Source organism: Octodon degus, unplaced genomic scaffold (genome assembly GCF_000260255.1).
Source record: "Octodon degus isolate 3935 unplaced genomic scaffold, OctDeg1.0 scaffold00020, whole genome shotgun sequence".
In the NCBI taxonomy this organism is placed as follows: Eukaryota; Metazoa; Chordata; class Mammalia; order Rodentia; family Octodontidae; genus Octodon; species Octodon degus.
In genome coordinates this window covers 19,649,461-19,662,808 of record NW_004524596.1, presented here as the reverse complement: position 1 = coordinate 19,662,808, position 13,348 = coordinate 19,649,461, and the positions used below count along the sequence as shown (strand labels likewise).

The following is a 13,348-nucleotide window of genomic DNA, read 5'->3' as shown; positions in this document are numbered from 1 at the left end:
GGGTTTGCTAAGTTGCCCAGACTGTCCTTGCATTTGCAGTCATGTTATTGAAGGCTTCCCAGTAGCTAGGATTACAGGCATGTAACACCAGATCCAGTTTTATAATATCTTTTATTTCTATAAGATTGGTAGTAAATGTGCCATTATTTATTTCCAAGTTTAGTAATTTATAATCTCTCTCTTCTGTCAGTCTAACTAAAATTTTGTGAATTTTATTTTCCTATGGAATCAGTTTCTATTTTTTCATTGTTTTTCTTGTCTTCATTTCACTGTTTTTGGTTTGAAACTCATTTTTTTCATTCTGCTTTTGAAAAGTTTTATTGTATTTCCTTTAGGTAATAGTGTTATAAATTGATTTGAAATCTTTTCAAATTATAGGCATTTACAGCTAGAAAATGTAGGCATTTATAGAAATAGGAACTACTTAAAAGTTTAATGGATTAATGGTTTAATGAAGATTTACTGGTTTGATAGAAATCCACTAGTAAGATTGAATTACATAAACTCTTACCTGAATGTTTGCCTTCTTTTTGATTCTGTGACAGAGTGACACTGCAGTTAAATACATGAACTCCACCAGAGCTTTTGTTTTAGCAATAAAGTTATTAAATGAGTTTGGATAACTTTTAATGCATAAGAATTTGGTGACAATTGTGCAACATTCTCAAAGCTGTCACATGTAGCAGTTCTGCAGTTTGAGAAATTGTCACTGGCATTTGCAAGCATGGCAGAAATTTAATAAACTGTAGCCAAACCATTTGTTTGTTTGGATGCCAAGGTTTCCTTCTCTACATCACATGCACTGTCCTGTTGCCAACATTTATCAGAACACTCCCACACTTGCCATAGAAAGCACTGTGTAGAGATCTTCTACTTCTTTATTCTCTTCATCCTTATATTTTGTTGCCTTCTCACTTCCTGGAGATTTATTTGAATAACATAAATAAGGTCTGTATGGAGCAGTAAGATGTTACATCATGGACTGAAAACTAATATTTGAGTTATAGCTATAGAAACATATAGAGTTCAGCTGGATCAAGAAGGTGGCTTTCATGCCTTAATTTCTGTATGTTCCTAATGTTTGAATTTTTATAGGAAGAATGAGTTGTTTATGCAATGTAAAGTGACAATAAAAATATAAAAACAAGAGAGACACAGAGAGAAGACAGACAGAGACACAGAGACAGAGAGAGAGAGATAGACAGACAAGGGGAATGGGAAGAAGGAGGAGGAGGAGAAGGAGGAGGAAGAGAAGGAGGAGGGGGAGGAGAAGGAGGAAGAGGAAAAAGAAGATTATAGTTTAACATTTTAATATACTCAAGGTCACTTGGATAAGAGGTGGATTGCTAGGATGTAACCCGATTTTATCCATCCCTACATTACATTTCTTGAGTTAATGAACAGAAATGGCTTTGAGGTGATTGAGAACTACCTTATTAGGGTAAGTAAAGATTTAATGGTGAGGAGAGGAAGGTGTGTGGGCAAGTGCCTTAGCCAAGGCGGGTCAGGAAAGTATTTTATTTTGTAAAATAGCATAACCTTATCAAGTCTCATTCTATCCCCAGGCACCATGAAGCCCATACACAAAGAGCCTAAATGCCCTTCTAGTTGTCTGATAGTCTTTCTCACTATGAATAGGGTGGGAGGTGGGGAAGAGCTTATTTCTGGAGACATATTTGTCTTTTTTCATCAAAGAAAATCCATACTGACATATGTGTGAGGGATTAATGCATCACTGAAATTCTAAGCAAATGGGAGGAGAAATGTTGCCACATTCCCAAACTTTGAAATGCAGGATTTAGTGTGGCTGCTGCAGAGTGGGATGATTCAGGACATTTTAATGATCGTGTGCCAATTGCAGGAGTCCTGGAATTTTCTGAATGCTCTGCTGTGTCCAAGTATCTCAGATGCTATATTAGCATTCTAGATGACCTTGAGCCAAATGCTAATCCTTGTATGGTTCATTTTCTCTGTTAAATGTGGAATGGGTGTGGAATAAGTTATCTATACCATTAATTTGGAATTTAATTTATAATTGCCAATACTCAATCATCATCACTTTCAACATTTGATATTTATTAATAAATACCAAACACCATTATTTGGTATTCATTAATGATGGCTACAAATACTGATTGTTTTCTAAACATTCAACTGAGCCTAAAAAGCATACTTTTTAAGGGATATCAAGAGTGATGAGTTTATTAGACTTTGAGATATATGACTTTTTAATTACTTTTTTTTTCTTTTGATATACGGTCTCACTACCCACTTTGGACTCCTAGTGATTCTCCTGGCTCAGCCTCCCTAGTGCTGGGATTACAGGCATGTGCCATCTCTCCCGGGTCCAGGTCAGCAAGGTATGCCTGGATTTCTGGGGCCTCCACAGCATGCAGTACTGGGGATCAAAATTGCGTCCTTGTACTTGCCAGGCAGGTACTCATGCCGCCAAGCTATTTCCCTGGCCCTTACTTTTTAAATTATATACTACATGTTTGGTAGGTTTATTAATCAACTTGTTATACCCAGCTGAACTGAACTAGCAGTGTTGAGTGAGAGAAGCCCACCTGAAGATTGTTCTCATCGGGGGAGGAGCTCAGGACCTAGTTGTCCCTGAGAATGACTACGGTTCATTTTACAGGTGCTTTGATCCTCACTTTGAGCGTCACTTCCCAGCTCCATAGGGGAAGATGATGTACAGCTCAGCCTCCTGGAGAAGCTTGTCATATTGGCTCTTCTGATGGGAACTCAGCTTTCTTCACTGCTGGAAGAGCTCAGGACCTTGCTGTTGCTAAGGATGGCTATAGTACTTTTCAGGGAAGCTGTGGTTCTTACTTTGAGCACTGCTTTTTGGCTATAGTTCAAACCCCTCAGCCTGCGAGCACAGATCCTTCATCCAGCTGGCAGACTTTCTAGCTTCCACCACTGACCTTTGGACTTTTCTAGCATAGATCTGTGAAGCAGTCCTGCATGAGACACTGTTGTGGACTCTAGGCCTCTGGTAGGACTTGTGGGAGGCACCGTTATGAGCTCTAGGTTTTCAGCTGGACTCATGCAGGATATTAGGATCCAGGCCCCCAGCTGGGGTCTTTGGTCTTTAGTGTGTGGACAGATCTCTATTCTTTGTACATGATTCTTCAGGTGATTATAAATAATCTTACAAAATGTGTCTTGTATTATATTGTTCACCTTGCAAAACCCTAAACTATGCCAACATGTTTGTAGTACGTAATGATCCCACTTCTTGTGGAGAGTTGGCTCACATACATAACACATCTTAATTCATTCATTATACCCTTCCCTTTCACTCCCCCTTTTCCCTGCATCTTCTTGGGCTATTCCCATATGCAACAGATCTGTCTCACTATTCCCTATCATCTTTTATTTTGTTCTTTATTTCAAGTTTCTCATGTAAAAGAAACCATGTGACAGTTAAACTTGTGCATCTGATTTATTTCACTTAACATTATGGCCTCAAAGTACATCCATTTTTCTAGAAATGACTTACGCTTATTTTCTTTCTGGCGGAGTAGCACTCCATTGTGTGTTCTGGTCATATGAGCTTCTAAATTTTGTTTTAGATCAAAATCATAACATGGTAGCATGCACCACAGAAAGAACATGTGTGTTGCACTTGTTTTTTCCCTCATTTCACAGCAATGTGCATTACTGTATTCAGACAGAAGTGGACTCCTGCACTAAGATAAACAGTAAACATGTGTATGTATTTATTATTTAGGATATGTAAGACACATATTGATTGCGTTTGTTATCAATGCCTAAAATACAGCTTATTGGCTGGTGAGATGGCCCAGTGGTCTAAAGCACCTACTTAAAACAAGCTTAGCAAAGCAAAGGGACCACGGTTCAATCCCCCAGCACCACATGCCAGCCAGCCCTGCCCCCTGGTGGGCTGAGCTGGCCACACACAAACACACACACACACATACACATACACACACACACACACACAAATAAATAAATAAATAAATAAAATTAAAAAAATACAGCTTATTGTGCATGCTTCATAGACCTCACTTGCAGGAAGTACAATCAAACCAGCTGCCAAGCTCTGAAATCTGTGGCCATGTTTTCTCAAAGGCATTTCTTGCCTCTCAGGGCTGCCCCTAATCAATTACTGACTGCAGAGGGCATATAAAAGCCAGCCCACTGCTGTGTGTCTGGAACATCTGTAAGGATAAATTTTGGCTCAAGGACCCTGGTGGCCTTGACATACTTCTTTTACACTACATGTGCAGACAGAAATATTTTTACATAACTCTTCTTCCTCCTATACTTCATGTGTGGTCAAAAAGGGGAGATGGTACAGACATATACTTAGGTTAGCTCACAGACACTTTAAGAACTCTCCACAGTATTCAAGAAATTAATAACAATGGTATCCTGTGTGAGGTTTTGGTAAAACCTTGTGGACGAGGAAAAGAGCTGGGAGAGAACATGACTCTGTGTACCCTCTAATATTATTTTTTTATTTTCCATATAAGTAAATACATACAAATTTGAAAATGTAAAATCAAATATTTGGATTAAAAGAGTTTTAGGGGAAAAAATTCACAAGTAGACTTGAATTTGAGACCCAGATCATATTGATGATCTTTGGAAAATTACTAGGTGAGGATTCTTGATTCCAATGTTTTGCTTTCCTTCCTGAATGAGAATCCTACAACTTCACCCAGTGGACTACTGTGGGAGGGATAGATCTCCCACCTGACCGTCCTTGGTCTTGGCCAGAGGGCTGCTCAGGCCATGGGACTGTGAATGTCTAAGGACTCTGGAGACTGCTAGCAGAGCCTTTAAGCGCAGTGCAGAGCACAGTCACTGTGCCTTTCCCTCCATGCTAAGAGGCATAATCCCACAGAGGAGCTCTGTCTACTGTGTGGATTCTGGAATAAAGTTGCAGGGACACACCTATGGAGTGCTATGCAGTGGGAGCAAAATAACTTTCACGGTTAAAAAATATGGTAGTTATTCCTCATATTCCTCAAAATTTTCATTTTTTAAAATATATTTGTTACAGGGTCTCACTAGGCAGCTTGGACTTGTAGTGATTCTCCTATTTCCAGCCTCCCCAGTGCTGGGATTACAGGTATGTGCCACTATGCCAGGACTCTGGCAGGCTCAGACTGCCCCGGGAGGTGGGGCTGGCGCAGCACATGGTCCCAGGGATTGAACTGTGGTCCCTGTGCTTGTTTGCCTAAACTTTTTTTTTTGAGGATTAAATGAGATACTATATTTTAAAAAATAAGTACAGATATAATATATGCAGCCCATGGCCTGGGATATGAAGTATAGTATGCAAATCTCTCAGCAAGGAGTCCCCAGAGACCTCTAGGTCACCCTATGCTATCCAGTGTGGGCCTGAGCTTTCTTAAGCAGGCACTTTAGTTCACTGAGCTAGCTCACCGGCCCTCTCAAAATTTTAATTTTGAAAATTTTCAAAATAAAGTTGATTAGTAGTACAATGAACATCCTTTGATCGCCAATCATTAATATTTTGCCATATTTGCTAATAAATTCCTTTCTTCTCTCAATAAAGATCTTCCTATTTTGGGAGGAAGCATTCGAGCGTTAGCCATAAGTATGATATTTCAGCTATAAATGCATATTAAGAACAAAGTACATATGGTGAGAACAAAGATTCTCTCCTAGATGAGTACAATACTATCATATCCTGGAAATTTACTATTAATACATTATTCACTAAACAACACACATTCAACTTTCTGTCTCACATATATCTTTTTTGGGGGTCTTCTTTTAGACAGGGTTTTACTATGCAGTTCAGGCTGGCCTCCAAAGTTCAGTTCACTTTGTAGCCTAGGCTGGCCTCAAACTCATAGCAATCCTCCTGCTTCAGCCTCCTGAGTGCTGCAATTACAGATTTGCACCACCATGCCAGGCCTCACATAGATCTTTTAAAATGCCTTTTATTTTCTGAGCTGAGATCCTAGTAAGGTTCCTACACTACTATTAGTTGTATGTCTCTTTAGTTTAATTTAGAAGAACGCTCTGATTTTATTTTCAGAAAATTTATATTTTTGAAAGGTTCAGGCCAGATGTTTTGTAGGATTTCTCAGTTTCTGGTTTTATCTAATTATTTCACAATTCTTTAGAGTCAGATTATATATTTATGGTAATAGTACAACATAGAAGATTTTATTTCCTCCTCCTCCTCCCCCTCTCCTCCCTTTCCCCCTCCTCTTTCTCTTTGTGATCTAGGACCTCTGCGCTGTGCCAGAACCCTGGCCCTTCAAATTTCAAGATTTTGCTGAACTAGCCAGGCCTGGCGGTATACGCCTGTAATCCCAGCACTCAAGAGGCTGAGGCTGAGATCATTGTTAAGTTCAGAACTACCCTAGTTACAAAATGAGCTCAAGGCCATCCTGAATTTCACAGTGAGACCCTGTCTCAAAAAGACAAAAAAAAAAAAAAAAAAAAAAAAAATCTTGTTGAATTGACAAATTGCCTGGGCTTCTATGTTTGATCATAAGATCAAACTTATGATCTTCCTGTCTCAGCCTCACAGAGTTCTATGATTCTAGGCATGTCTCTGTCTTAGTCTCCTTTTCCTCACTCCTGAGACAAAATATACATGTAAAGTTAAAAGAGGAAATGTTTATTTAGCTCACAGTTTGTAGTGGTTTCAGTCCCCAATTAACTGGCTCCAAACATTTGGTATTAGTTAACGGGCATGGCAAAGTAGAACTGTTGTGTCAGGCAGAAAGCAGCAAAGCAACAAGCAGGGGCGACAAGACTCTTCTGTCCCTTGTGTATGTATATAGACTACTGGGATTAGGGTGGTGCCAAGCCAATTAGTGGACTGATTTAGCAATCGCACACCCTTAATCCCAGCATCACATCCTCTACATTCAGCCACCTCCAAAAAAGTCTAAGACTATATGGCATTTCTGGGAGACATCTAGACACAAACTCTAAGAACCACCATCCTGGGGAGGGGGAATGTCATTTATCACACAACCAGGAGGCACGAATATGCCAGACTGTCCCACTTGGGGTGATGCTAAATTCATCCACTGTTAATGTGGTAGCCACCATGTTTTCATTCACTGGACATGACTTGACAAAGCACTGGCCATAATCAACTTTAAGGAGGCAATCTTTATTATAATTCATCGTTTTAGAGGTTTCAGCCGATGATCAGCTCTTGGCAGCGTGTCTTAGGCTGTGCTTCCACCTGCTGGCGGTGGCTTCCCACAGCAGCTCACGGGCAGGTGTGTGCGTGCAGGGGCGCTGTGGGGTGCTGGGGTGGTGGCGTCTTGGGTTCAACCTGGAAGACTATGCCGCTTCAGCACAGCCACAATATGCATCGACTCTGAGTACAAACATCTCCAGATTTCACTCACAGAATGTTTCCTTGATATTAACGACAGCGCCCAGGCACGACGGGGGAGCGGGACGCCACCGGAGCTTCTGCACGGCGTCGGTCCACTCAGGCAGCCGTTCTGCAAGTTGAGGTTGCGGGCTCTTGGGCTACACCAGTGGGCAAGGGCCAACAAGTCCGCCCTATGCTCGCCGCATTCTGCAGGTTCCATGTAAACCAAGGGAACTCTACAGGCCCCAGGCTCCTCCGGAGTAAGCAGAGGGCAATCTGTGAAGGAGACACTTGCCCCGCTGCACGTCCACGAGGGGCGGCAGAGCCGGCACCTCTGAGTCGCCTCGCTCCGAGTGCCCAGTAACCGGGACCACAGCCTCTGCGCAGCGCGCATGCGCCCCCCGCTGGCGACGCGCACCTCCCCGCTCAGGGCCCTGACCCGCGGAACCTTCGGTGCGCGTTCCTGGTTTCCGGGGGAGGAGCACCGGGAAGGACGTGCGCGCTGCGGTCCATGGCCGCCATGGAGGCGGTGGCGTGTGCTGTGCGCGGGCTGCGGCTTTGGCGGGCCGCCCCGTGCGGTGGGCCCAGCGGGAGTGAGTTACCGCGGGCGGTGGGGACGCAGAACCGAGCGTAGAGGGTGGTGTCTGCGCAGATTGGGCCTGGCGGGGGCGTAAAAGACCGTTTTCTGCCGGGGCTGCGGGGACGGGGCAGGGGAGTCGGGGGCAGGGGACCATTTTCTGCCGGGGCTGCGGCTGCAGCCCTTTGCGGTCTCAGAGGACAGTTGCGGGGGCGGGAGAGGTCCGGGCAGAGTGGGGACGTGCCCCGGCGGAGCTCGTGCCGCCCCAGAAGGGGCCAGCGTTTCCCTCGGCGTGTTGGACCTTCCGTAGGGCTCCTCCTAACTGCCTGGCCAGATCTCCTGGCTGGGGACGGAGGGGCGGGGAGTGGAGTCGGGGACAATTAAGGCGTGCTACGCGCACGTGCCACACCCCACGGGGAATGTAATTATTAACTCCTGGACACTTGTCGTGGTAAACGTAAGGAGTTATTAAAACAAAACAAAACACCAAACAAAAAGTTTTCCACTCTAGATGTTGAAAGTTTGGGCACGATACTTGAACTTTATTGTAAATTTTTGGGTCTCTGCCAGCACTCTACCGAACAAACAACTTTGTTCTTTCCAGTGATTCTGGTCTAGTTTTGAGTTTGCTTCCTGGTTACTTTTATGCTAAAGCCCGGATCAGAGTATCATACAGAAAGCCAATGGGAAGCAGGTCTGATGTTAAAGAGCAGCCTAGAAGCCCGGGTCTGGTCTAGCTCGGTTTTTTCCTATTGACATTTTAGTTACTTTTATAAAGTTGTTTAACTTTGCTTCTGGATAAAATTTTGACCAATGGCAAAATTCTTTTGACTCTTATTCTTCATCCTTGGCAAGGGAGGATTCCTATTCAGGAGCAGAGCGAGATGGAATTTGGACAGTGAGTTATTCAATTTTTCAGTCTTTATGTTTAACTTCTCTACAGGATTTATAGCAACTTCCCCAGCTGCTCAGCTGTCCTTGACCGAAATGACAGAAGTGCGGAATGATCTCTTTAATAAAGAGAAAAAAAGGCAGTTATCCTTGACTCCCCGAACTGAGAAGATTGAAATTAAACATGTTGGGAAAACTGACCCTGGCACTGTCTTTGTAATGAATAAAAATATTTCAACTCCTTACAGTTGTGCCATGCGTAAGTAACAGCATCAGGATAAAATTTTGATCATTTTAGATGAGCTACATGTGGCAGAACTGCTCAGAGGGGATGCTGTAATTGCTTTTCCAACTGCTCAGAAGTTTGCCTTTCTGTTCCCTGTTCACTGTTCCTTTATCTCTGGAGGATACTGTGGTTATTGCAAGGTTGCCGTGTAGTGCTCCTGTAGGCCTGGGCCTTCCTAGAATCTGGCTGTGTGTAGACTCTTAAATTTTTTTCAGGCAGAAGGCCAGACTTGAATGCAGTTACTGGCAGACTTCTCTTTTTTACATATATGTGCATGTATATATATATTTATAGCTGGAGTAGTTTGCCACACAGGTTTCATGAACACATTCATGATGAGGTCACACATGTATGACTGTCCCATCCTTGTACCACCAAATTGGACTGTCATGCTGCCTGATGGCAGTCATGCATGTACCATCTGTGGTTCAAGCTGGCAGGGACATGTTAAAGGATTTTGCAAAAAATGGACTGCTGTGGCCTTAGAAACCAGCTTTTTTGCCCCCTTTTTCTTGTAGCTCTTTTAACATATTTTCTCTGTTGGCTGCTTCCCTCTTTTGTGTGTTGTGTTTTTATTTGCCTTAGTGTGCATGTGTAGAGAATGTGTGGGTGGAGATGTGATTGAGGTGAATGTGACTGGGGTAAACTTACTTGTTTTGTTATTATCTGAAGAAAGATAACTGCCCTGTATATTTTGATGTGAAAATGAAGAGTCCGTACACATTATTTTGATCAAAGAATTTGGATAAAGCTTTGTTAGAAAGGATATTATTTAAAGTAGAAAGCACCCCAAAATACATGTCATGACTAGCTGCTTTATTTAAACTTTTGGAAAGCTTAGTAATGATTTAAGTATTCAACAGTGTTAGCAATTAAGGGTTAAGGGGTGTATGTTTTGTCATTTTGGCACTTGAGTGAGTACTTATGATTCTTAATTATTTGATTTTTAAATATTTCTTAAACCTGTTATATGTGATAGGTATACAAGAGAAATATCAATCTGTTAGCAGCATCAAACATTGTACATACCATGTGTAAAGGTGAAGCTTCTGACGTTCCTCCAGTATGACCTGTCCTTGTCATTCATACCTTTGGTCAGGCGGCACCTGTTACCTTATAGCATTCTGTATTCTGTATTTATCTGTGTTCTGTGTTGTTATATTCTATATCTAGAACCTGTTATATTCTAAGTCTGGCTCTGAGAATACTAAGTGGAATTTATGTAGTGACTAATAATTTAGACATTGTTTGAATATTTTGTATCTGTATCTTTACTTGCAAGACATCAGGATTAGAGTTGTATTCTAGGGCCATGGAGCAGACCAGAGCTAATTGACTTTTTTATACATTTGTATTCCTAAGTAAAAATGGTAGCCACAGTATTTGACTTAAATCCATGAAAGTGACATGGTTTGGAAACAAAATCCCAAAGAGTCTAGAACAGATTTATGTGGATGGGTATTAATATATTTTTCTTTTTCTTCTAAATTTTATGTCCATTTAACCAAATATATCCATGTTGCTATTCTCTGAATATTTAAATGTAGCTCTTGGAAGATTGTTTTTCAATAATTGACAAACTAATTTCAAACTAAACTTACCCTTAGTGATTTTTATAAATGGTTTGAATAATTTTGTTCATATTCTGTAGTTCCTTGAATGTGTCAAGTATTTTTTGTTGCAACACTTTTCTATTGCAAAAGACAACCTCCAGAATTTTGCTTTTTTATTATTTTACTTCCTAATGAAGCATTGTTTAAATTTTTACTTTGGGTTTTGTTAGATGTAAATCATTAATTTTGAATTTCTAGATTTAAGTGAATGGTACTGCAAGAAGTCTGTTCTGGCTCTTGTGGATGGACAACCTTGGGACATGTATAAACCTTTGACCAAGTCCTGTGAAATTAAATTTCTCACATTCAAAGATTGTGATCCAACAGAAGTGAATAAGGTATTTGTCTCTATATTCTAACTCCCTCAGTTTTTTCTTGTTTTTATTAAAACCTATTTTGTATGTATTATAGCATGTAAAAAAAATGGTGAAGATTAGGCCAGCCAGACAGCTCAGCAGACTAAAGTGCCTGCTTAGGCAGAGCACAGCAGTGGTGGTCCCCAGTGTGCTGTGTTGGCCCTCCCCCAGGGCACGCTGAGGCCACGATTGAGACTGGGTATGGTGGCGCAAGTCTGTAATCCCAGCGCTTTGGGAGGCTGTAAATAGAGAATCACTATGATGATTTGATCTACGTAATGAGACCCTGTAGACCTTGTCCTAAATTCATAAAAAAAGAAAAAATGGTGAAGATCATATGTTGTACCATTGTAGATAGACTGTGTTTTGTTTATTAGATTAGACAAAACCATACTTCAGAAGATACCAGTGGCGTCTTCTTTTTTATTTGGAATTGAGGCAACTTTTATGACATGGCTTTTACATTATACCTTTGTTCAGCTTACGTTTATTGACAGCCCCCTCTATATTGCTGGTGATTCCATTCCACTCCTACTACTTGACATGTCTTCTCTGGGTGATTTCAGTAACTTGTTCAAATTCTTTTCTGCTTCCTCCACCGATTTTTCAATAAAAGTTTTATTAAGTGACTTGAAAGTATTGTGTTACTTAGCCCTAACCAGCTTCCCTGTCTGTTAATGTTCATGTAGCCCCCCAGGTCCCATGTAGTGTGCCCCGGCTAGCCTTCTTAGCTGTGCCCCCTGACTCTACCTTGTCTCTTCTTCATCCTTTCTGTGCTCTGCTCACGCCAGAGCACCTGGCTACAAGTGGTTTATGCCATACCATCTCCTTGCTCTTGTAGATGCTGTTCTGTCAGTGCTGAACATTTTGTTTCCCTTACTAAAATCTGTTATCTGTCCTTCAGTTAAAATGCCATCTACTCTCTTCAATCTGGTCAGTTTCTCCTCTTCAGAATTTTTTAGTCTGGCAACACTAGGCCACTGTGTGTGTTGCGTTTTTATTTTGTGTTGTAACATAAATTGAAAGTGTTAGATTCTAGGCTGCATGAAGATTGTGACCATTTCCTTATTGGATCTGGTACTTGACTTATATACTATAGATATTTAGTAAATATTTGTTGGGGTGGAAATATTTAAGCAAGAATGATAGAAATGATAATAGTGGCAGGTAACATGAAGCAATTATTATGTAGCAGACACCATTCTGGGTGACTTATATAGGTAGGAATTAGCTTAATCTTTATACCAACTCTCCAGAGTAGGTGCTGTTCTTCCTATTTTTGTTATAAATAAACTGACAGGTTCCAGAGCTTGACTGAGGTTACTAGTTAGGAAGTGGTAGAATCTTGATTTGAACCAAGATGTTCTGATTAAAGTGAAACATTGAAAAACATTTAATTAAGATGGATGAACTGTGTTTTGCTCCTTTAAGGTCTAGGTTTACACTTATTTTTATAAATATAATGTGATTTTACAGAAAATATAGTGGAGCAGTCAGTGTCTGTGAGGTACAACCAAGTGACCCTACTTTTGTGGTCCTTAAACATGGAGAAGAGTTGAGAAGGTCAAGTGCTTGGATTAGTGGCAGTAAGGGGAATAAGATGGTCAGCTGTGGTGTAAGCCATGTTTCTTCGTTTGACTCTGAGAAGGTCAATTTGCAGATACTTTGTCATCATGTCCATACATCAGTATGCGCCAGGAAAATGAAGGCCCTGTAGGTCCGGAGGCTGCTCTGAGTGACTTGAGTGTTGGTGGGTATAGGGTAGAGCCATAAATAATTCTTATGAGTTTTCCTCACCATATTTATAAATAAATATTAATATATAAGCAATGTTCTTAAAGATTTTTGAATCTAAATAAAGACATGAGAACAATACATATGACATGTACATATAAAATAAATGGAATTTCTTATTATACAAATGTTTGATGTTATATATAGGGCAGAAGATTTTATGATTAATGAGACAAATTTGAAAATAAAAGATGATATTCTAAATTACATTTAAAACATCAAGAAAAATATGAGTCAGGCCTAAAAAGTGTTACAGGATCTATCTGAAGTCCATATATAGTATCATTATCAATTTCATTCCCCCATCAAGGTACACCTCTCTGTCCCCCAGCATCAACCTTTAAAAGGTACTATAAAATGTATTTTTTATAAAATGTTATTGGTCAATACTAGTAGATTATTGATAGGAAAAAAACGTAGATCCTGGTTTGTTCATATATAGTATCATTATCATTATAGTATCATTATCAAGTTCAT

The 13,348-nt window shown here is 40.7% G+C and overlaps 1 protein-coding gene across 1 annotated transcript in view; it reads left to right on the top strand.

Moving 5' to 3' along the window:
• Positions 1-7,828: 7,828 nt before the first annotated feature.
• Positions 7,829-13,348, top strand: part of Mrpl39 (mitochondrial ribosomal protein L39) — a 16,222-nt gene continuing 10,702 nt past the window's right edge. The window contains exons 1-3 of the mRNA XM_004627745.2: positions 7,829-7,947; positions 8,875-9,081; positions 10,920-11,059. Of these exons, the coding sequence (XP_004627802.2) occupies positions 7,866-7,947; positions 8,875-9,081; positions 10,920-11,059 (429 nt within the window). The 5' untranslated portion in view covers positions 7,829-7,865. The remainder of the gene's footprint in view (positions 7,948-8,874; positions 9,082-10,919; positions 11,060-13,348) is intronic.